At 45.8% G+C, this 22,500-nt stretch overlaps 5 protein-coding genes across 11 annotated transcripts in view; 2 read left to right on the top strand and 3 right to left on the bottom strand.

Moving 5' to 3' along the window:
• Positions 1-8,959, top strand: part of focad (focadhesin) — a 26,465-nt gene extending 17,506 nt beyond the window's left edge. For 2 of the 3 annotated variants that reach the window (XM_069177904.1, XM_069177905.1), the window contains exons 22-44: positions 148-240; positions 497-585; positions 959-1,000; positions 1,118-1,226; positions 1,366-1,482; positions 2,082-2,320; positions 2,448-2,537; positions 2,995-3,142; positions 3,478-3,597; positions 4,010-4,132; positions 4,288-4,365; positions 4,562-4,633; positions 4,753-4,855; positions 4,931-5,011; positions 5,090-5,218; positions 5,296-5,411; positions 5,515-5,775; positions 5,986-6,075; positions 6,170-6,347; positions 6,414-6,511; positions 7,474-7,725; positions 7,815-7,890; positions 8,869-8,959. In XM_069177904.1, coding sequence (XP_069034005.1) covers positions 148-240; positions 497-585; positions 959-1,000; positions 1,118-1,226; positions 1,366-1,482; positions 2,082-2,320; positions 2,448-2,537; positions 2,995-3,142; positions 3,478-3,597; positions 4,010-4,132; positions 4,288-4,365; positions 4,562-4,633; positions 4,753-4,855; positions 4,931-5,011; positions 5,090-5,218; positions 5,296-5,411; positions 5,515-5,775; positions 5,986-6,075; positions 6,170-6,347; positions 6,414-6,511; positions 7,474-7,725; positions 7,815-7,890; positions 8,869-8,942 — 2,778 coding nt within the window. In that variant the 3' untranslated portion in view covers positions 8,943-8,959. The remainder of the gene's footprint in view (positions 1-147; positions 241-496; positions 586-958; positions 1,001-1,117; positions 1,227-1,365; positions 1,483-2,081; positions 2,321-2,447; positions 2,538-2,994; positions 3,143-3,477; positions 3,598-4,009; positions 4,133-4,287; positions 4,366-4,561; positions 4,634-4,752; positions 4,856-4,930; positions 5,012-5,089; positions 5,219-5,295; positions 5,412-5,514; positions 5,776-5,985; positions 6,076-6,169; positions 6,348-6,413; positions 6,512-7,473; positions 7,726-7,814; positions 7,891-8,868) is intronic. The other variant, XM_069177906.1, reaches the window with a different exon arrangement.
• hacd4 (3-hydroxyacyl-CoA dehydratase 4) lies at positions 8,733-13,196 on the bottom strand. 5 transcript variants are annotated; one of them, XM_069177911.1, is made up of 7 exons: positions 12,783-13,196; positions 11,794-11,900; positions 11,490-11,617; positions 11,276-11,409; positions 10,807-10,941; positions 10,337-10,456; positions 8,733-9,256 (listed from the first exon to the last, which is right to left on the bottom strand). In XM_069177911.1, exons 1-7 carry the CDS (start codon positions 12,941-12,943, stop codon positions 9,118-9,120), a joined length of 924 nt encoding a protein of 307 aa, XP_069034012.1. In that variant the 5' UTR covers positions 12,944-13,196; the 3' UTR covers positions 8,733-9,117. The 5 variants fall into 5 exon arrangements, with proteins under 5 accessions (XP_069034012.1, XP_069034013.1, XP_069034015.1 ...); XM_069177912.1 differs by having other exon boundaries at positions 11,276-11,385; positions 12,783-13,193; XM_069177914.1 differs by having other exon boundaries at positions 10,835-10,941; positions 12,783-13,192.
• An 859-nt stretch (positions 13,197-14,055) lies between these two features.
• LOC138215595 (bolA-like protein 2) lies at positions 14,056-17,942 on the bottom strand. The gene is made up of 4 exons (XM_069177830.1): positions 17,850-17,942; positions 17,566-17,630; positions 15,302-15,399; positions 14,056-14,258 (listed from the first exon to the last, which is right to left on the bottom strand). The coding sequence occupies exons 1-4, from the start codon at positions 17,905-17,907 to the stop codon at positions 14,159-14,161; spliced, it is 321 nt and encodes a 106-aa protein (XP_069033931.1). The 5' UTR covers positions 17,908-17,942; the 3' UTR covers positions 14,056-14,158.
• A 328-nt stretch (positions 17,943-18,270) lies between these two features.
• slx1b (SLX1 homolog B, structure-specific endonuclease subunit) lies at positions 18,271-21,626 on the top strand. The gene is made up of 5 exons (XM_069177827.1): positions 18,271-18,637; positions 18,724-18,775; positions 19,295-19,657; positions 20,755-20,970; positions 21,100-21,626. Exons 1-5 carry the CDS (start codon positions 18,465-18,467, stop codon positions 21,127-21,129), a joined length of 834 nt encoding a protein of 277 aa, XP_069033928.1. The 5' UTR covers positions 18,271-18,464; the 3' UTR covers positions 21,130-21,626.
• Positions 21,627-21,687: 61 nt separating this feature from the next.
• Positions 21,688-22,500, bottom strand: part of LOC138215594 (uncharacterized) — a 6,468-nt gene continuing 5,655 nt past the window's right edge. Inside the window, exon 7 of the mRNA XM_069177829.1 lies at positions 21,688-22,396. Coding sequence (XP_069033930.1) covers positions 22,349-22,396 — 48 coding nt within the window. The 3' untranslated portion in view covers positions 21,688-22,348. The remainder of the gene's footprint in view (positions 22,397-22,500) is intronic.

The following is a 22,500-nucleotide window of genomic DNA, read 5'->3' as shown; positions in this document are numbered from 1 at the left end:
TTCATGAGGTACCGTTCATGAGGTACCGTCCTGGTTCATGAGGTACGGTGCTGGTTCATTAGGTACCGTCCTGGTTCATGAGGTACGGTGCTGGTTCATGAGGTAGCGCCGGTTCTTCCTCCTTCACTGTTTTGTTTGGTTGTGCAGGTGAACATTCAGCCCTCCGAGTGGCACCGTGCTCTCCTGCTGCCGCAGGCCTGGAGGGGCTTCATGAGCCGAGCCTTCCACGCCGTCCTGCAGGTTTGTGCTTCAGACCTGAACAACATTACAGAAAGGAAATGTTGATGACTTCACCCGTATTTAAGCTGCTTTAGAATCCATGAGAGGTTTGTAATATGTCTGGACCTTCGTTCCATGATGTGACAAATTTAGTTATCAGAGCAGCTTAAGAATACAGGAAGGAAAAAGATAAGTACACAAAAAGAAAATAAATGTGTATATATGCATAGAATATAATAATTTTTTTTTTTGAAAGTGCCTTTTTATTTGTGTTCAGGGTCGACGTGCTGATTTGGAAATGCAGCAGAAACACGGCAAAGAAAATTCAGAGGAGCTGCAGTACCAACAGCACTGTGCCTGGCTGTGGTGAGCACACACACACACACACACACACACACACACACACACACACACACACACACACACACACACACACACACACACACACACACACACACACACACAAACAAACAAACCTGTTTAAATGTTTTATAAATGTACCAAAGAAGTATGAACAGTTCTTCAGAGACGCTGCAGTTTTCACTGCGTCGGCTTATTTATCTCAAAGGAAGGAAAAACAGGATTTAATCAACCTAAAGTCAGATTTTATGATGACTGATGAATGTTTAGATATTCATCAGCACAAAATATGAGCAACAAAAGAACACAGCAGAAGAAGAAGGTGACAGTTCCTCTGTTTCTTCCCCGTCATCCACCTGCCTCCTGTCCTGCGTCTCAGGGCCAGAGATCAGCTGGCCGACGTCCTCAGAGCGGCAACCAAGTGAGTTCAGATCCACAGGAGACGGAAGTGTTGAATGTGTTGATGTTCAGTGTTTGAATGAAAGCAGAAGTCGGTGGCCTCATGTCTCACTGCTGGATGCTTCTGTGTGGCCTTCAGGGACAGTCCCGTCGTTCAGGGGAACTCCATCCTGGCTCTGAGCGGCCTGGCTGCAGTCCTGGCTAAATATGAGAGCAACCTGCCGGCCGACGGCGACGGCAGCCTCGGGGTGAGACTTCTTCCTGAACACTGACGGGAGGGTTGTTGGTTTGTTCTGTGGACCTTCATCACCTTTTAAATCCAAGCCGTTAATCCACATTGAGATGACAGCGTGCGCAGAGATCCACAGGTGTGATTTGTCCCTGCAGGCGGGACCAGAGTTCGTGCCCACCGCCAGCTGGTTGTCCATGTTGCTGGACACCCTGCTCAGCATCAGCAGCAGCAGCTACAGACCCAGAGGACAGGTCTTCCCCTGGTTCCTGCACGTGAGTTTCAACCTCCTGGTTCGGGTCCGACTTAACTTTTACACTCCTCTGGTAGTCCTCTGTCTAGTAGATCAGTAAGTTCTGAGACTTCAGCTCGGACTACAGCAGGAAGATAAAACCCTGATGAGTAACTGGTGCAGATTTCATCTCTTGATCGTCATCACTTCCTGAGTTCCACACGTTTCTGTGAGAAGTGGAACTTGTTGATTTTCACCCTCGAACCTGCAGCCTGTTTGGACTGCAGTTCTCCATTCAACCAGCAGGCGGCATCGAGTTACTTTATTGAGACTACAGATGTGAAGAGTGCAGACAGACATGTTGCTGAATCAGATGTGATGCTGGGTTGTTGAGATGAGCGCTGCCTGTCTGTAAAAGCAGATTCTGGTTCCTCGTCTACTTCCTGTAGGTGTGTTGATAACGTTGTTTTATACCTGAGGACGTGAACACCTGTCTGCTGGCTTCCTCTCTCACCTCCACAAAACATCACAGCGTGTCCACGTCTCAGAAGAACAGACCACAACCCATCATGACACCTCCTTCCCCCTCCTCTTCCTCCTCCTTCTCCTTCTCTTCTTCTTCTTCCTCCTCCTCCTCCTCAGCGCTCCTACTCCGGGGAGAACACGGCGAGTGCCATCGCCCGCTCCTGTGCCAGCCTGGCGTTGTCCCTGCTGGTTCCGGTTCTGACGGTGTGGCAGCGTGACAGTCTGCCTCAGGTGGTCTCGGCGCTGCAGGCCGGCCTGCCGGGCTCCTCCACCGCCGACGACTCCCAGGCGGTCCAGTTCCACTCGGGGCTGGCGCTGGGCATGGTGCTGTCCGGTCTGCAGCACCAGCGCCTCAGGTACAGGTACACACACACACACACACACACACACACACACACACACACACACACACACACACACACACACACACACACACACACAGTCCTGTCTCTGAGCCTCTGTCTGTCTGTCTCTGCTGTCCAGTGACGTCTCGGCCCAGAAGGACACCGACCTCCTCGTCAGCTCTCTGGAGGCTTTAGAAAGCTGCTCCTTCAACCCCGACCTGGAATACAAGTCAGTGCTCAGAGTTCAGACACGACTTCCACACCATGTTTATGTACACACACACACACACACACAGGTGCATGTTTATGTACACACACACACACACACAGGTGCATGTGTGTAACTACCATGCAGACCTGTTGACACCTGTTGTCTTCATATTAAATGACAGCGGAGTGTCGTGCAGCAGCTGAGAGCCTGAAGGAGCTGCAGAGATCAATACCAAATATAATATGTCCTTTAATTTGCTTCTTTATAGTTTCACTATTTAAACAATTTAAATATAACAGAAAATATGAATATTAAATTGTTAGTGCAGCTTGATTAGAATATATAAATACAGGATGATGAGTGACGGTACAGTTGGAGTTTGTGAATCTGTCCTCTGAATGTGTCGGTGCACCTGCTCAGGTGAGCTTCTAGACATTTACTCGCCCCTTTTCTTCCTCCTCCTCCTCCTCCTCAGCACCGGCTGCATGCTGGGTCTAGGGATGGTTCTGGCGGCTATCTGCAGCAGTGGACAGGCGGACCAACACGTCCACGTCAGGCAAACTCTGGACAGACTGCTGTCCAACCTGCAGGACAGCGGCGGACGGGGACGCATGGTGCAGGAGGTACCAAGTTCCCTCCATGTTGTCGGTAACAGAATTATGTTCACCGTTACAGAACAGCAGCATTAGATCACCATGTGGTTCGGTTGAGTTCATGAATCTGGATTTGACAGCAGTTCTTATTTCACTACATTGTGTGCTAACATGCTGCAGACTCCTCAACAAAGTGTCTGATCAGGAACATTAAGTGTTCTTTGAAGGGAAAAATAGTAAACGTGTAAAAAGCAGTGAAGACAGCAGAAAGTAAAAGACAGAACAGCGAATGTGCCGAACACCGTGACCGTCGTCGTGTTGGCACACTTGGATTTATTTTTTTAACACCATGTTCACCTGTGCAGGTGTTGGCGTACTCTGTGGCGTGTGTGGGCGTCTCCGCCTTCAGCGGAGGTCTCATCGATGCTGCCAAGGCGGACGAGGTGATGAACACCCTGCGCACCCTGACGGAGGAGAGCCAGCAGGTCAGCAGGTTGAGATCCATCATCTGATTGGTTGTTTTCGTTTCTGTCAAAGACAGACGAGACGATCAGCTGTGGATCGACTGCGTGTTACCAGAACAACCAGAACAACCAGATCATGTTCATGTCAGAAAGGCCGAGTGGACTGACGACACCATCCTTCCATCATCTAGAGTTCTTGATCCATAAAAAGAGGAACCAGAAGTTTAAGTTTCAGGACCTCCTCATTTACTATTTAAACTTTGCTGCTGCGGCTAAAATTAAAAAAACACAGACAATAAATGCTGTTGTTGTTTTTATATTTTGCAGTAATAGACAGTTTTTTTTCTTCTATTTTTATATGGAAAACGGCTCTTTTTCTGTTTTGACAAACAAAGATTATTAAGACAACCCACCCCCCTCTCCATGTGTCCAGACCCCCGGCTTCTCCCTGGCTCTGGGGTTGGTGGTCCACGGCCTGTCGGTGTCCGGCCACGGGAAAGCGGAGGACGTCCAGCCTCGTCTGCTGGCTGCCTGGATCAAGATCCTCCTGGCTGAGGTACCACGGATATTTAGAGATATATTTAGAGATATATTTAGAGATATATTTAGAAATGTCAACCGAAATGAAGAGAAATGTCTCTCAAGCTGAATCTAAACATGATGAACCACATTTCCTCATCTTGTTTGTGTATTTCTGTCTTCATGTTTCAGGGCTGTCCCACCATGCAGAGACTGGCTGCTGTCAACGGCCTGGTGGCTGCCGTGGGGTCAGAGACGTACCTGGTTCAGGTGAGATGACGCCAGAGACTCTGGCAGTGGGTCTTTTCTGTTCCTGAAGACATTTTGACATTGGACGGGTATAATTTATAAAATAAAAGACATCTCAGCTTCCTGATATTGTTGACGCTGACTCACCGTCATGATATAACCAGAGACATCATTAATGTCATTACAAACCCTGTCACTGAGGTGTTTCTGTCTGCAGCTGAAGACGGGGTCGGAGCTCTCGTCTCAGCAGCAGAGCCGACTGAATGAGGTCATCCGGGCTGTCACACAGGTGAGTGCAGCTCTACCTGCTGCCTATTCTTCTTTACGTCCACATCATAAATACCGTGTGGAGCTCCAGTCATGATGTTTGCCAAGCAGCCGTCTCTGAGTTTGTCTTCTCTTCTGCAGATCGTCACCTTCTCCGGAGCCATCGGTTTGCAGTCCAACAGCGCCTGCTTGGTGGGTCACCTGCATCTGGCCCACATGTCCAGCAGCCACACTCACACAGCAGGTAACAGGTGGATGTGTGAAGACACCTCTCAGATGGTGATGAAGATGAATCTAAACATCATTTTCCTTGTCTCAGTTCCTCAGGATTTCAGTTACCTGCCGGAGAAGAGCATCATCAGGTCCGTCGCTGACTTCATCACCGAGGCTGGAAAGAAAGGTTTGTGGACTTCTACAGCTCTGAGTTTACAGCTCGGTCCTTTTAAACATCACATGTTCTGTCCCCCGGTGGGTCCAGGTCCGGAGGTCTCTCCTGCAGCTCTGGTCCGGACCGCTCTCACCTCGTTGGCGTCAGTAGGAGCCAGTTTCCAGTTTCCTCCCATCAACTGGAGCGCCGTCTTGTCTCCTCTGATGCGACTCGGCTTCGGTAGGAGCTCTCCCTCTTTATATCTTCATGTTTTCTGTGTGACAGCACTGAGATCGGTGGGTTTCTGCATCTGACAGGAGAGGAGGTGCAGCATCAGTGTGTGGTGCTGGCAGCGGGTCAAGCTCAGTCTTCACAAAGCGCTGCTCTCTTTCTGGGCTCCTGGCTGTCTCCTCCCCTCGTGCTCGGTCTCAGTGTGAGTTCTCCATGACTTCATTGAATAATTCCTGAAGTCCCGATCGCTTCACAATGTGCTGTAAATCAAAGTAACCAGTCTGAGATGGGTTTGTCTCCTCCAGCACCAGACCCGGGCCCACCTGTACGAGACCCTGGGCTCGTGGATGAAGCACGTGGCCGAGGATAAGTTCCAGGTGTACCTGGAGAGTCTGGGCCTGCAGCAGTTCCAGGACGACCTCCGACCCCAGCGGCTGTCCCTGTGCGGCTCTGTGCTGCGGGGCCTCGCTCAGGCCATGGCCCTCCCCAACCCCCCCAACAACTACTGGACCAGCCTGTGCTCCACCACCGAGAGGATCTTCAGTCGGCTGCCCGACCACGTCCAGGTGCAGTCTGAGCGCTTTGGTTGATAAAGTTTAGATTTTAGACGACCTTTTAATGGCTCGTATTACAGTCGTCGGCACCGGTACAAGTCAAAGTCAACTTTGACCATTTGTACAAGACATACAGAGAAATATTGTTTGTCACAGTCCCACGGTGTGCACAAATAAAAAGATAAAACACGAAAAGTGTAAATATGTTTTTATTTGTTTCAGGATAATGAGGTGGATTTGTACGTGGGCGTCGCCAAGTGTCTGTCTGAGATGTCGGACACAGAGATCGACAGGATCGCTCGAGTCTCAGAGGTCCAAACCTGTTTAACATGTTTGTTAAATAACATCAGCTGTTTAACATGTTTATTAATAAAATCATCTGTTTAACATGTTCTGTGCCGGTCAGGACCAGATGGAAAAGTCCTGCTTCGTCCTGTCTTACCTGACCTCCCGGGGAAGAGTTCCCCTCCTGGGCCTCAATGATGTCATCGCAGGGGTGCTCCGTGGTTGGCCGAGTCGCAGGGTGGGCTGGCTCCTCCTGCAGACTTTTTACCAGTGTCGCCTGGCCGCCAGCTCCAACACAGGTCAGAGTTTTTTTGATCCAGTGATGAGTCAGCATGTCAAGCCTGTCTGACGCTCGTGTGTTTCAGGTGTTTCCAAACGAATGGAGTGGCTGCTGGAGCTGATGGGACACATCAGAAATGTTGCTTACGGCACCGCCTCCGTCACATGTGGAGACACCAAACAGGTACGTCAGTGCTGAAGGTCTGTGGGGGGGTAGTTCCCTGTCTGTCAGGGTGTTATCAGAATATCTTTAAATGACATCATATTTCCTACCTGCCCAGTGGAGGACGAGGTTCAATGATAGAAGACGAAAACCTGCGTCTTATAAACACTGACATTAATTAAACGAACCATTTTGAGGAGTGAACAGAAGTAAATTATTCACTCTTAAAGCACCCAATGCAACTTATTTATTAACAACACTGATGAAGAGCAATGTGCTCCAAACATCACTGATGTTGTGTGTTAATAAATAAATACATGTTGTGATATTAATTAATAAACTGGTGTTAGTAAATAAACTGCATCGGGAGTGTGAATAATTTACTTTTCAATACTTTTAATTCAATGAACTAAGCTGCTCTGTATGTCAACTGCTTTAACCTTTAGTGTGTAAATGACTTTGTGGTCTTACACAGCTGGTAAATTAATAAACCATGAGAAGATAAAAGACTTTTGAATATTTACCTCTTAATGTGTAATTTAATTCCATTAATTTGTTCCTTTTATATCTTATGGTTGAAATCAGTTGCTGCGTCATGACACGCACAAACTGATTAGATTCATATCTAATTCAACAGGCAAGAGTCAGCTTATTTTTTCTTATGATTATTTATCTTGTTTTAATTATTTTTGTAAGAGGGATTACATATGCAGAACATCCATATTTTGGATCAGTCTGTTTTTTGTGGCAAATAACAAAATGACACCAGAACTGCACGAAAATAGCAACTCTGTTCGAGTGCAGAAAAAAAACCTTTACACAGTACCAACGGCAGTACCAACCGCTGTACCAAACATGGTACCAAACTGCAGCTCCACTTGGAAACCCACTGAGACCGGGTCTGTGCCTGTAAGAGAGTGTTGTGTTGTCATTTTGTGACGCAATAACTAAGACTGAAAGTTGACTTCCTGTTTCCCCTGCAGGCCACAGACTTCCTGTTCCAGCTCTTTGCCGCTGCAGTGGTTTCCTGGGGCGACCACTCCATGCCCCTTCTCTTCGGCATCAGGGCTCAGTGGTTTCCGTGGCAACCGGACGCCAAGCCTCCAGCTCTGACTCACGGTCTGTACGGAGAGGAGTCACTCGCCGACCACGCCCTGCCGCGGTGCATGCTGGGAATGAGCCGCAGCCTGCTGCTGCTCCTGGACAAGGAACCGTGGAGCGGACAGACACACAAGGTCAGAGTTCACACCCACGCACAGATCCAGCTGGAGGTAAAGATCTGGCATTTGTTTCATGTGTGCGTGTGCGTATGTGTGTGTCTCAGTTCATAGACTGGCTGCTCAGCATCACAGAAGGACCTGAACAGAGTCTATCGGCGACGACCATCAGCACGGCCAGAGGTGAAGAACAGAAACACACCAGCTCATTTAAATAGTCAAACTTTCACTTTCTGCCTTTTGTCACAAAGAAAATGTAAAAACGCTCGTAAACAGAACGCATCACCTCGACGTGCACCGAGCAGGAAGAAGCAGCTGCAACCTTCATGACGTTAACGTGACCGCCGGTACGTGAACATCTGTGATGTCACCACGGACCTGAAGCTGGACCAGAGAAACATCAGCTTTGTATCAAACTCTGTAAACGGTCAACAGAGACCCTTGAAATGCTTCAGAAAGTTCTGATGACATCACATTTCAAGAGGGGCGGGGCTTCAGGGTCCAAGACCGAAGAAGGCGCGTCAGGTCAGGAGACACCAGCTGGGTTTTCTTTGTGTCTCTGTGAATTTGTCACCCAGAGTCAGACTGTCAACACCGAAACACTCACTGAGAACTACCTGGACTGTAGCCATGGCAACAGGCTTCATTAAAAAACACGCCCACTCACAGCGGTGAAAAGGAACCAGTGGAAATCACTGCATGGGCTCAGGAACAAAATGTGAAGTTTCTCTGCTCCAGTTTCAGGTCCGTGGTGACATCACAGATGTTCACGTACCAGCGGTCACGTTAACGTGTGGAACGAGAACAGTCGCGTAATATTTGGATTTTGCCTCATAAATGAAAGGAAAGCAACATTTTCTGTATTTATCATTCACATCAACTATCAGTTTATGTTCAAACAATAAACCAACTGATGGAGGGGTTCGAACAAGAATTGATTCTTGTAGAATCAGAATATCAAAATCAACATCTGGTAATAAAAACTTGAATGAGAAAATTATTTTGTTAAAAATAAGGAAAGTGACTTGTTATAAAAGAAACTAACATTATATTTATTATTATATTTGTTGACAAGCTGCAGACGTTAGAGCTCCTGATTAGATTCAGTTCAGGTCTGAAACACTGTTGAAACTGTTGAAACCTGCTGATGTGTTGTTTCAGCTGCTCTTCTGGCCCTGAGGTCCTCCCCCGAGTTCAGGAAGAAAGCCGTGTGGACCAGAGCTTACGGCTGGTAGCCCGGAGGAGCCGCACCATGCCGTTACCACAGTAACACGACGGGGGACCTCACAAACTCAACATCGGACATTGTGGACACAAAGATGGCTGCCGGGGAGCATTGAGACGTTTGTAGTCTTTAGAAGTTTGAACGGAAACTGCAGCTTTAGTCACATTACGGAGGAACGAGCTCCGTCACAGGAAATAAAACTGGATTTCTACTGTCCGGAAACACTGTTCCATGAAACATGTCATTTCTTCTTCATCTTCTTGCTCCACCTCTCCAGGTGCTGCTGCCGCTCCTTTAGCAGCTGCCACACGGTGATACCGCCTCCTGAAAACAAACAAAACACTCATTCTGCATTTCAGACGCAAAACTAACTCCTGAAAAACGACCGTCCTCTTTTTGTTTTTGTTCAAATATTGTCGACCTACAGATTCAGTGAGGTTCGGACGCATCGACTCATTCAAGGGGTTTCAGAACTGAAGAAATCAAAACTATAACAGGAAATTATGTTTTACATTTGGGATTCTTCAGTTCCCACCGGGAGCTTTGAATACAGCTTTTTTCCCAAATTAATTTTATTTATATGTCGCAAAATAGCAAAGTTGAAACCAATCATCAACCATCAGTGATGTCATCAACCATCAGTGATGTCATCATCTATCAGTGATGTCATCATCTATAAGTGATGTCATCAACCATCAGTGGTCATCATCCATCAGTGATGTCATCAACTATCAGTGATGTCATCATCTATCAGTGATGTCATCATCTATCAGTGATGTCATTATCTATCAGTGATGTCATCATCCATCAGTGATGTCATCTTTGGTTTGTGAACGTTATGAATCCTCCAGTTCAGATTCTGTCCGTCACCATCTTTAATAGTTCGGAGCGGTTTGGAGCAGGAAGTGACCATATTTGGACGAGCTGGGGGAGGAGCCAGAGGTGGATCTGACCGATCTGATTTGAAACCTGACGATACTACGTCCCGCCCACTGATAGCTGTAACCTGACTGCACCACAGGCCTGTCAATCAAACAGACACGCCCCCAAAACCAGGTCTTCTTGAATCTTCTTTTCTAATGAATGAGGGATTATTTTCAGATGGACCTCCAGAAAACTAATAAGAAGGAGTGACTTTAGCTAACAACACCGAGATAACTGATGGACACATTTTATTCACTTTGGATTTGATGAGAGAAGTTGAATGGGAGTCTATGGAGCCGGAGGCTTTTTGGAGCCGACCTCTAGTGGCACTCGCTGGGATTGCAACTTAATGCACTTCCGCCTCATTTTTCAGGAGCTACGTCCACACTGGACTTCCTGGATTACAGCTGTACCTGAGGTGACACCACTCCCTGTTTTCTTTAACGCGGTGTTGCGGTCGGTCTGAATAACTCGTCTTACCGAGAGCGAGAACTGGCAGGTAGAGCACTCGTACGAAGGGCAGGTGGAGGTGTAGAGACGTGGTTGAATTGAGAGAAGCTGTGGGCTGAACGTACATCAGCGCCTGGTAGATGGTGGCACCTGAACAACACGGAGAGGCAGAGAGCAAGATGTTAAATTAATGATTCAATTAGTGTCTTTTTTAACTAAAAGAACATCGTCCGAAGTTTTTCCAAAGATTTGATGATGCAATAAGGCGGGTCAGCTGGTTTCTGTCGGTGATTGTTGACATCTTGGACTTGATCTTGTGATTCGTTTAAAGAAAGACAAACAAGACCAAGTTGTCCTCCTGCAGCCGAACTGAAATGTACTTCCCTCACACCCTTCTGGACATTTTATCTTCTGCTCTGCTGTGCCAACTCATTTCCTGTACACCCCCACCCCCCTCCATCCCACCCACACACACACACACACACACACACTTCCCTTACACAATGTATTCACAGTGTGATGCTTCACCTTCACTGGCGACCGACAGGATGTACAAAGGGATGCGGAGCGTGTAGCGAGTCCACAGCATGGCGGTGGACGGTCGGTCCAGGACACACAGCAACTCGTGAGGATACCTGTCAACACGCGTCACAATGTGAACCAACGTTTGGTGAAGGCACGCTGTTCCTCGGGCGCCATTTTTAAAACCTGACTCTGCAAACATTTTGGTTTGTTTGTGGCCGACAATAATGGAGACAGAGCATCACATCAATATTTATTCTCCTCATCAATAATGAACTCGTCTCATCTTCATGTGTTTCAAAGCTCTCATCTCTTCCTGAATTCTTTCTCATTCTGAGTTGGTCCCAGATGTGTAGAAACGTGTTCCAGCCTCAGCTTGCGGCGGTCAAACACCGGATCGTCCTGTTCGGGAGCGTTAATCGTCCTTTAAGATGAATGTTTTCGTACCGTAAGAGGTCCAGAATGTTCCACAGGAAGAACTGCACACAGACGGCCGGGTTACTGCGGATCTCCTCCAGGATGATGACCATGATCAGCAGGACGTTCTTCTCCAACACCTGGAAAAATATGACACGCACAGTCTATTAACATAGAGATTAAAACAATTTTGATCACATGATTAATAATGAAAGTCCACTAAGATTTGAGCTGTAAAACAGACTTGGATGAAGCGAGGAAGGAGTTTGGCTTTCTCAATCCCGTCTGCGATGTGGAAAAGTTCCAGGATGGAGAACAGCTGGCAGAGACTCATCACGAAGCCCACGGAGTAAAACGTGTCCGCTACAGCATCTGCAATGTAACATATATATATATATATAACATACAACATTCATCTTATTCCTGCAAACCAACAAGGATTTAAAGAGCTGCTGTTTCTTATTGAGCTTCAGTAGAATAAAGAGCATCCTTTCTAAGCTGGCTGGGCTTTTCATCCTGATTTAGAAGAACACTTATTAACTTCTGACCTTGACCGAACGTGAGGAACCTGGCGATGGTGTTGGACAGGATCCAGGTGTGACCACAGAACTGGAACAGATTGTAGGAGAAAATGTAGGCGAGCCTGAAGCTGAGCCTGCAAGACAAGAAAAAGGACCGGCTGTAGACTGTTCAACTTAATGGGTTTTTGTATTTGTACATTCCTAATATGGGCGCCTGCCCAGGTGTAAACCAATATGTCCAACTTGGCTCAACTACACATTCATGTTTGCTCAGACACTTTTTTTTATGTAGTAGCAGGGTGGAAGAGTTCCAGTGCATTTGGTGCTCATTGGTTGAAGGCAGCTCCAAAGCTTTAACAATATAACTGGAGGTCAACAGGAAGAGAAAAGATTCCCTCTGCACACATTCAACAGGGTATCAGAGCATCTTCAGAAATACAGGCAAAAAAAAGGTTTTGTTTTATCAGAATATTTAACAAATATTTCCAGTCATTGAACAACAAAAAAGAAAAAACTATCATAGTGAAATAAAGATACGGACAGAAAATGAACACTGAACAGTTATTGGTACTTTTTAAAATGAATTGCTCCAACAAAATAAAAACTCACAGGTGCTTAATTTTCCTGAATTATCCATTAAATGAGTTTCAGTGCATAAAAAGCAGCTAATTGTACATCTTGCTGAAAGTCCTTTTATTTCAATCACATTTTAAACATTGAACTTTAACTTGAATTGAGGCGTCGTTACATAGAAGCATTGGTTTTATTTGCAGTACATCTGAATACCGTGCAGATAGAAACAGAACCGCCCTCTCTGCCTCTGGTAGTTCCAGTGTTTTATGAGCTCATCTTGTCTGTAAAAGCTGCAAAATATCAAGAAACAACAAGAAAAATCCACCAGATCATTTTAGATTTAAAGTTTCCTCACAGTAAGTAAAGCTCTTCGTTCCTCCTGAAACTACACGACACGCCTTTCCTGTTGAGAGCTCTGCAACGCTCCTCCGGTACTCACTCACATTCTCCGTCCTTTCTTCTGCTGCCCCTTTTGTTCCACAGAGGAGAAGCGTTTTAATGTCCCTCCAGTGAGTTGGTGGAGGATCATGTTTCCAGGTGCAGTCGGAGGCTCCGTGCAGCCGTCCTCCTCCACCCGAACACGGACACCCGCCTGTCGTTTCATCCTCCTTCATGAGTGGAAGCAAGAAAAGAAATGACGCAACATCTGTTTTGAAGTTCTTCCTCAGGCCGATTGCAGCAAGTCTGACGAGTAGGAAGTGTTGGAATCCCACACACACACACACACACACACACACTCACACACACACTCACACACACACACACACACACACTCACACACACACTCACGCACACACACACACACACACACACACACACACACACACACACTCACACACACACTCACACGCACACGCACACTCACACACACACTCACACACACACACACACGCACTCACACACACACTCACACACACTCACACACACTCACACACACACACACACACACACACACACCTCCTGAGAAAACTACGAGCTGACTGCGAGCCAGGAACATCAGGCCGAGCAGAGACGAGGGAGGGAGCGGCCGGAGAACAATGACACACAGAACATGTATGTTCTGAAGAACATACATGTTCTGAAGAAAGGATTCCCAACCTGCGAAAGTCTGCTGTGTTCCAGGGAACGTTGAACAGCCAGGAAAGAGAACGTTCTTTCATTCTTTATATACCAGCTCAGTGTTTGAAATCACATTGAAATTAAGTGAATTCTATTTATATAGAACGAAGGTTTTTTCATGGTATTGAACACAGTAAAGTCGTCACAGCAGAACTTTACAGCATCCTACACAGAAACACATCAATTCAGCAACTCAACAACTGCTAGGAGGGAAAAAAACAACCTCCGACTGAAGCAGGCAACAGACAATAAGAAGAAGCAGCATGAAGTTAATGAGATGTTATGGTGAGATATGAGTTATAGAGTGAAAGAGAGAGGAAAGAAGCCCAGGGCATCATGGGAGATCCCCCAGCAGCCTCGGTCTATAACAGCAGAACTGCAGGATGGTTCAGGTTCACCCGAGCAGCTCAACTATGAACTTTATCAAAAAGGAACGTTTTGAGTGGAACCTTAAAGCTCGAGAGAGTTTCTGCTCCTGAACACAAACTGGGCGCTGCTTCTTCAGGAGATCTCAAAGGTTCAACGATTATTATTCACTTCGGAAACGACCACAAACAAAATCTCGACAAGAACGATTCAACCAACACAGACAAGAAGCAGCATCAACGTGTTTTATTAGCGAATGAAATGAACATCAATGCTTCACAGAGCAGGTCGGTGAAAGTCTGCTTTCTGAACTGTTTTACGGTGACACAGTGCTTCACTGTGACTTCTGTTTCTCCCACTGTTCTGGAGTCAGCGTCTTCTGTTCGAAGGCGTGGATCTCCTTCAGCTCCTCGGCCAGACACGTGTTCACCATCCTGCCAACACACAGCGCACCTGTTAGGAGACTGACAGCTGTCACCTCTGGATCAGCAGCAGCACGCCGACAGACAGAGACATGAAGAAAATAGGAAACAAAATAATAAAAAAACCCCGATGCAAATTGACGCTACGTCAATACCTGTTAATACCTGTTCATAGCCGAGAATACCTGTTAATACCTCAGAATACCTGTTAATACCTGAGAATACCCGTTAATACCTGTTAATACCTGAGAATACCTGTTAATACCTCAGAATACCTGTTAATACCTGAGAATACCCGTTAATACCTGTTAATACCTGTTAATACCTCAGAATACATGTTAATACCTGTTAATACATGTTAATACCTGTTAATACCTGTTAATACCTCAGAATACCTGTTAATACCTGTTAATACATGTTAATACCTGTTAATACCTGTTAATACCTGTTAATACCTGTTAATACATGTTAATACCTCAGAATACCTGTTAATACATGTTAATACCTGTTAATACCTCAGAATACCTGTTAATACCTGTTAATACATGTTAATACCTCAGAATACCTGTTAATACCTGTTAATACATGTTAATACCTCAGAATACCTGTTAATACCTGTTAATACCTGTTAATACCTCAGAATACCTGTTAATACCTGTTAATACCTCAGAATACCTGTTAATACATGTTAATACCTGTTAATACATGTTAATACCTGTTAATGCCTCAGAATACCTGTTAATACCTGAGAATACCTGTTAATACCTCAGAATACCTGTTAATACCTGTTAATATCTGTTAATACCTCAGAATACCTGTTAATACATGTTAATACCTGTTAATACCTCAGAATACCTGTTAATACCTGTTAATACCTCAGAATACCTGAGAATACCTGTTAATACCTCAGAATACCTGTTAATACATGTTAATACCTGTTAATACCTCAGAATACCTGTTAATGCCTGTTAATACCTGTTAATACCTCAGAATACCTGAGAATACCTGTTAATACCTGTTAATACCTGTTAATACCTGTTAATACATGTTAATACCTGTGTCTCTGCAGCAGTGGTTTGCCCTCAAACTGAGAAGACACCACCAGGACTTTGAAGCTGGCAGCACATCTGTTGGGTGACGTGTCCTCCACATCCTGGAGAACACAAGACAAATGAAGGAGACATGTTAATTAACCATCCAACCATCCAGCCAACCAACCAACCAACCAACCAACCAACCATCCAGCCAACCAACCATCCATCCATCCATCCAACCAACCAACCATCCATCCATCCATCCATCCAACCAACCAACCATCCAACCAACCAAATATCCATCCAGCCATCCAACCAACTAACCATCCAATCAACTAGCCAACCATCCATTCAACCAACCATCCATCAACCAACCAACCAACTATCCATCCATCCAGCCATCCAACCAACTAACCATCCAACCAACTAGCCAACCATCCATTCAACCAACCATCCAACCAACTAACTAACCAACCATCCAACCAATCATTCATCCATCCAACCATCCATCCAACCAACCATCCATCCAACCAACCAACTATCCAGCCATCCAGCCAACCAACCATCCATCCATCCAACCAACCATCCAGCCAACCAACCATCCAGCCAACCAAATATCCATCCAGCCATCCAACCAACTAACCATCCAACCAACTAGCCAACCATCCATTCAACCAACCATCCAACCAACTAACTAACCAACCAACCATCCAACCAATCATTCATCCATCCAACCATCCATCCAACCAACCATCCATCCAACCAACCAACTATCCATCCAGCCAACTAACCAACCATCCAACCAATCATTTATCCATCCATTCAACTAACTAACCAACCAACCATCCAACCAATCATTTATCCATCCAACCAACCATGTATCCAACCAACCAACTATCCATCCAACCAACCAACCATCCAGCCAACCAACCATCCAGCCAACCAAATATCCATCCAGCCATCCATCCAACCAACCAACCATCCATCCAACCAACCATCTATCCAACCAACCAACTATCCATCCAACCAACCAACCATCCAGCCAACCAAATATCCATCCAGCCATCCATCCAACCAACCAACCATCCATCCATCCATCCAACCAACCAACCATCCAACCAACCAAATATCCATCCAGCCATCCAACCAACTAACCATCCAATCAACTAGCCAACCATCCATTCAACCAACCATCCATCAACCAACCAACCAACCAAACAACTAACTAACCAACCATCCAACCAATCATTCATCCATCCAACCATTCAACCATCCATCCAACCAACCATCCATCCAACCAACCAACTATCCATCCATCCAGCCAACCAACCATCCATCCAACCAACCATCCATCCATCCAACCAACCAACCATCCAGCCAACCAACCATCCAACCAACCAAATATCCATCCAGCCATCCAACCAACTAACCATCCAACCAACTAGCCAACCATCCATTCAATCAACCATCCAACCAACTAACTAACCAACCAACCATCCAACCAATCATTCATCCATCCAACCAACCATCCATCCAACCAACCAACTATCCATCCAGCCAACTAACCAACCATCCAACCAATCATTTATCCATCCATTCAACCAACCATCCAACCAACTAACTAACTAACCAACCAACCAACCATCCAACCAATCATTTATCCATCCAACCAACCATCTATCCAACCAACCAACTATCCATCCAGCCAACCAACCATCCAGCCAACCAAATATCCATCCAGCCATCCATCCAACCAACCATCCATCCATCCAACCAACCATCCAGCCAACCAACCATCCAACCAACCAAATATCCATCCAGCCATCCAACCAACTAACCATCCAACCAACTAGCCAACCATCCATTCAATCAACCATCCAACCAACTAACCAACCAACCATCCAACCAATCATTCATTCATCCATCCAACCAACCATCCATCCAACCAACCAACTATCCATCCAGCCAACTAACCAACCATCCAACCAATCATTTATCCATCCATTCAACCAACCATCCAACCAACTAACTAACCAACCAACCATCCAACCAATCATTTATCCATCCAACCAACCATCTATCCAACCAACCAACTATCCATCCAACCAACCAACCATCCAGCCAACCAAATATCCATCCAGCCATCCATCCAACCAACCAACCAACCATCCATCCAACCAACCAGCTATCCATCCAACCAACCAACCATCCATCCAACCAACCAGCTATCCATCCAACCAACCAACCATCCAGCCAACCAACCATCCATCATTCTATCTACCTACCACTTGCACTGCGGGGAGCTCCTTCAGAAGTTTATCCCGGATGTGATCAGCAGTTACTGCCATGTCTGCAACGACATAAATACATACACACACACATATATATACATATATATACATATATATATACACATATATATACATATTACAGAACGTCACCGGCTAATTTAATTGTCTGAGTTTCGTCATCAGGTTGACACCGGAAGCACGAGAGTATTGTTTATCTTTGACATTGTTTGAATCTCTTTAAACATCGCTGCGGTTATAATTTATGAGCTCATTGTTACCAAATGCTGTTTGATGGATGATGTTGTCGCTGATATCGGTTCCCCGTCCACACGGCATGGATGCTAACCGTGTGTAGTGACGTCATGACCGACATAGGACTCGTCCAATTGCATTGCGGGAACGACAAGCAGGACCAATCAGCTGCCGTCTATACTTGTCATAGGTGGGGCTTATTTTTTTTAAAGTGGCGAATCGCAATAAGTAGTGGTCCTTACAGAAACACGAATACAAAATGTTATCGTAATTAATGTAAACGTCAAAATACATGTTTTATTTGCTGAGCTAAAGGAGCGATAGTATTGCTAACTTGTTTTAAATGATATTAACCTTTTGTTGACATTTTAGAGAGATATAATACGTTCTTATTTGATCAGGCAGCTTCACGGGCGACTAAGATGAGGTGTGTTTACATGCTGACGTCAGCGTTCTCTCATTCGTGAACAGTCAGCCGTGTTGAAACCTTTTTATTATTTACGGTCTATTTCTGGTTATGTTCATCCTGTATTAGTCATAATGTCGTATACATGACCGTATTCTCTCCGGTAAAGTGTCCGCTGCTGTTTTTACCTGAAATAATGTTTTAATACTGACATATTGAGCACTTTCTTTCTGCGATGGTGGTCGAGGTCGAGCGCTTCTTCGGCGTCTACATGCTCTACTGCACGAACCCCAAATATGAAGGTCGCATCTACGTCGGCTTCACGGTGAACCCGGAGCGGAGGATCGGGCAGCACAACGCGGGGCGGCACCGGGGCGGCGCGAAGAGGACCAGTGGACGAGGCCCGTGGTATGACGTCATAACCTCTTGCACTCTTACTGCGTCACGAAGCACGTCATCGGTTACAGTCCGCTCTATGTCCCTCTGGTGTTCAGGGAGATGGTGCTCGTCATACACGGCTTCCCCTCCGACATCGCTGCTCTGAGGGTGAGTATCTGGGTTTTAGAATCATTTACCTTTTAGGAACATTAATATTAAACCGTAAGATTCTTAAATTTGTATTGTTGTTATTGGTTGTGAGAAGAAATTTGATATATATTCAAACTTGTGTAACTGTCACACTGCAACCCTGATGATAGACTGGATGTACATTTTTTTGTAGATTATTTGTGGTTTGAGAGATTTTAATGTTTGCAGTTTGTTGAGAGTAACTTGGACCCGTTGGTGTTTAAATAGCACGAATCTGTCATCAAATAAAATGAACTAAGTGTTATTCTGCGTTCTGTTGAATAAAGCCGTGTTTGCACCACAGGAACTTTTTAAGGACCTCAGTTCCTCTGTCTGCGTTCCCAGATGTTTGTCCCTAGAACAAAACTTATTTTAAAATTTATTTTAAAAGTACTGACACCAACACTGCACATTTATTTTTGCACTTTATTGAAAAGCTCTTTTGTCCTGATATGTTGATGAACATGAACTCTGACTGTGCTCCTGGTTCTGGGTCAGTTCGAGTGGGCGTGGCAGCACCCTCACTCCTCCCGGCGCCTCTCCCACGTCTCCCGGCGGTCCAGGAAAGAGTCGAGTCTGCAGTTCCACTGGCGCGTCGTCTCCAGCATGCTGCGGGTGGCGCCGTGGAGCAGACTGCCGCTGACGGCCCGCTGGCTCCAGCAGGAGTACCGGATGGACTTCGAGGCCGAGCTGCAGCCTCCTCTGCACATCCCCGTCGCCTTCGGCAGCGTGAGAGTCAAGAAGAAGCTGCAGCCGTCTGCAGGGGGGGGGGAGGAGCAGGAGGAGGAGCAGGAGGAGCAGGAGGAGGAGCAGGAGGAGCAGGAGGCACTCAGGTGTTTTCTCTGCAAGCGGCCGGTGAAGGTGAGACTGTTCACTGCTTTTAGGTCACATTCCTGTACGAGTTAAACAAGATAGAACGTGTTGATCCGTCTGGTTTCAGCTGTCTGGACGTGTTTTCCAGATTCAACAGATTAATTTAATGTTGACGTCACTCAACAACATCTCGTGTTACTTTACTAAAAGTGAACCTGGATCAGGAATGACAGCGTAGCTGGGCGTGTTGTCTCTGCTAGCCGCTGTTGTGCAGTTATATTCTGTATTTTCTACTGATAACAGCAAACACGCAGAAGAGAAGCTGTTGTTTCAGCGTGGAGCTGCTTCACCAGAAGAACTGTTTACGTGGTCGGAGCGTTTTATCAGTGAAGTTCCCGAGGAACGCTGAGAGAACGTCCGATTGGCCGAGACCGACCTGAGCCGAAGACGCAGCAACAACAATGAGAGGTCGCGTCATGTTGAGTTACCTGATCGAAGACCGACCAAAACACAGAGAACCCGTCCTCAGGGGACGGAACCTGTCCTCAGGGGAAGGAACCCGTCCTCAGGGGAAGGAACGCGTCCTCAGGGGAAGGAACCCGTCCTCAGGGGAAGGAACCCGTCCTCAGGGGAAGGAACCCGTCCTCAGGGGAAGGAACGCGTCCTCAGGGGAAGGAACCCGTCCTCAGGGGAAGGAACCCGTCCTCAGGGGAAGGAACCCGTCCTCAGGGGAAGGAACCCGTCCTCAGGGGAAGGAACCCGTCCTCAGGAGAAGGAACCCGTCGTCACTCCTACCAAACACTCGGTTTCCCACAATGCTTTAGGGTTATTACCTACACACACGTCAGTAAACAACCTGAGTCAAATCCACCGACTACTTCAACGGAGAGGACGAAGACTCTTCGGATGTCGTGTTACTACAACTACTGTTTCATGGATGATGTCATCAAATGTCAAATATAACAAGTTTTCGTGTGTTCGTGCGGACGGAGATGTGATGAGTGTGGATGTAACGTAGAAGGAGATAATCATCAGGTCAGCTAACTGAGTGGAACTGAGTTAAATGTTTATTGTACTGATGGTACCTCCCTTCAGTTCAGTCCTGACGGTCGGTCCGGTCCGTCTTTGCCTCCTCGGCCCCTCAGGTGTCGGAGAAGCTGAGCTGTTTCCAGCCTTCCTGCGGGATGAGCAGTCATGTGACCTGTCTGGCCCGACGCTTCCTGAAGTCGGAGCCGTCCCACCTGCTGCCGGTGGAGGGACAGTGTCCGTCCTGCCGCCGCTCGGTGCTGTGGGGGAGCCTCGTCCGCCACAAACACGGCTGCGTCGGAGACCTGGAGGAGATCACGCCGTCTGCATCCCGGGTCAGTAACCGTGGCAACGGGACCGAGTGGTCTGTGCGTTCACGTCGAGGGCAGGAAGTTGGTTCAGGAACTAATTTGACCAAAAGCTGTTGAAGCTGAAAGTATTGTTTGTTTTGTGAACTCCCACAGAGCCACTGGGCCGATGAGCTGCAGCTATGAAGACACCTCAGGACCGTCGTAGTGCATCACAACGCCGTTTGTATTTTTAGAACCTCATTCTTACGTGTCGTTTTGATCACGTTTTACATACATGTGTTTTTTAATGCATCATATATCTGTGACCGTTTTTTTAAAGCATTGTGTGACAAATATTTTGCATTGTTCTGTTTTTGAATGATTTTGTTCTGAAAGCCTGAAAAGTAAAAAAAATGTTTATGAGTTCATAGGAAACGATACATTCAATAAAAAACTGAATTAAAAGTTATTCTAGTAAATTAGCATATTTCCTGGTACCTGTTATTGTCAGTACTGAAGTTTTAAAACTTAAAATAGTCATTTATTAGGTAAAATGCCAAACCTCAGATGATTGAAACAAAATAAGATTTTTTTTTTTAAATAAAATTTTCCTCCAATTTAAATGACTTTAATGAACAGATCCAACACCTCCTATGTCACTACATAAATATGAGAATAAAGAAACTCTGTCTAATATTTAACGTTACATCTTCTGTCGTTCTTATAATTGTTTGTGAAACTATCTTCAAACCTGATTAAAAAGAGACGTCAGTGAAAGAAAGCAAAAATAAAGTGTTTTCTGTTTTTAATTTCCACATTCAGGTCAGTCAGCAGAGTTTCCTACAAACAACAACATTATGTCTTCATGTTTTATTTTGTAGCCTTCTGCTCATGTTTATTAGAAATAACCTCTATTATGAGTTTTTAATTAACAAACACTTTGATTAATTTAAACGTGAAAGAATAAGTATGTTAAAAAGATATATGAATAAAATGCACGGTTAGTGAGGACATTTTGCAAACATTAAGTGCTGTAAAACTTTCTTAAACTTGTGCAATCATTGATTCATTGGCCACTAGGGGGCAGCAAGAACAAACTAAACTCAGCATTAACATTGTGTGGAATATGTCAGCAACATGTCGACATCAGCATCTCTTGGAGGTGTTTTGGTCTCCACCAACTCCTGAGAATAATAAAGTAAAGTCTCTTTATCATTTATGAGCTGGTAGTGTGTCTTTTTCACTGAAACCAACAGTTAGACAAGAGCGAAGCTGGCGGGCTGAAACAAGGAGCTAAAAGAGGCTCAGTGGAGACGAGTGATTCTCTGGAGGTCCGTCACCACTTTCACATTATACATTTAATCCATTGTTAATACAGAAATAGTGATTAGTGAAGCTTTAGCTTTGTGTCTGCCATCCGGTCTCACTGCTGGACGGGGGTCTGGACGGGGGTCTGGACGGTGATCACCGGCTGGGGGGGACAGAAGGACCGACGTCAGCCCAAACCACAACTGACCGGTACAATGAACTAATGACGTTTCTGAAGATGAACACGTTTCTTCTTCCAACGTTAAC

Source organism: Embiotoca jacksoni, unplaced genomic scaffold (genome assembly GCF_022577435.1).
Source record: "Embiotoca jacksoni isolate LCO1_2020_lvr unplaced genomic scaffold, fEmbJac1.0.p SCAF_78, whole genome shotgun sequence".
NCBI lineage: Eukaryota > Metazoa > Chordata > Actinopteri > Embiotocidae > Embiotoca > Embiotoca jacksoni.
The sequence above is the reverse complement of the archived record's forward strand: the minus strand, read 5'-3'. Positions and strand labels throughout refer to the sequence as shown.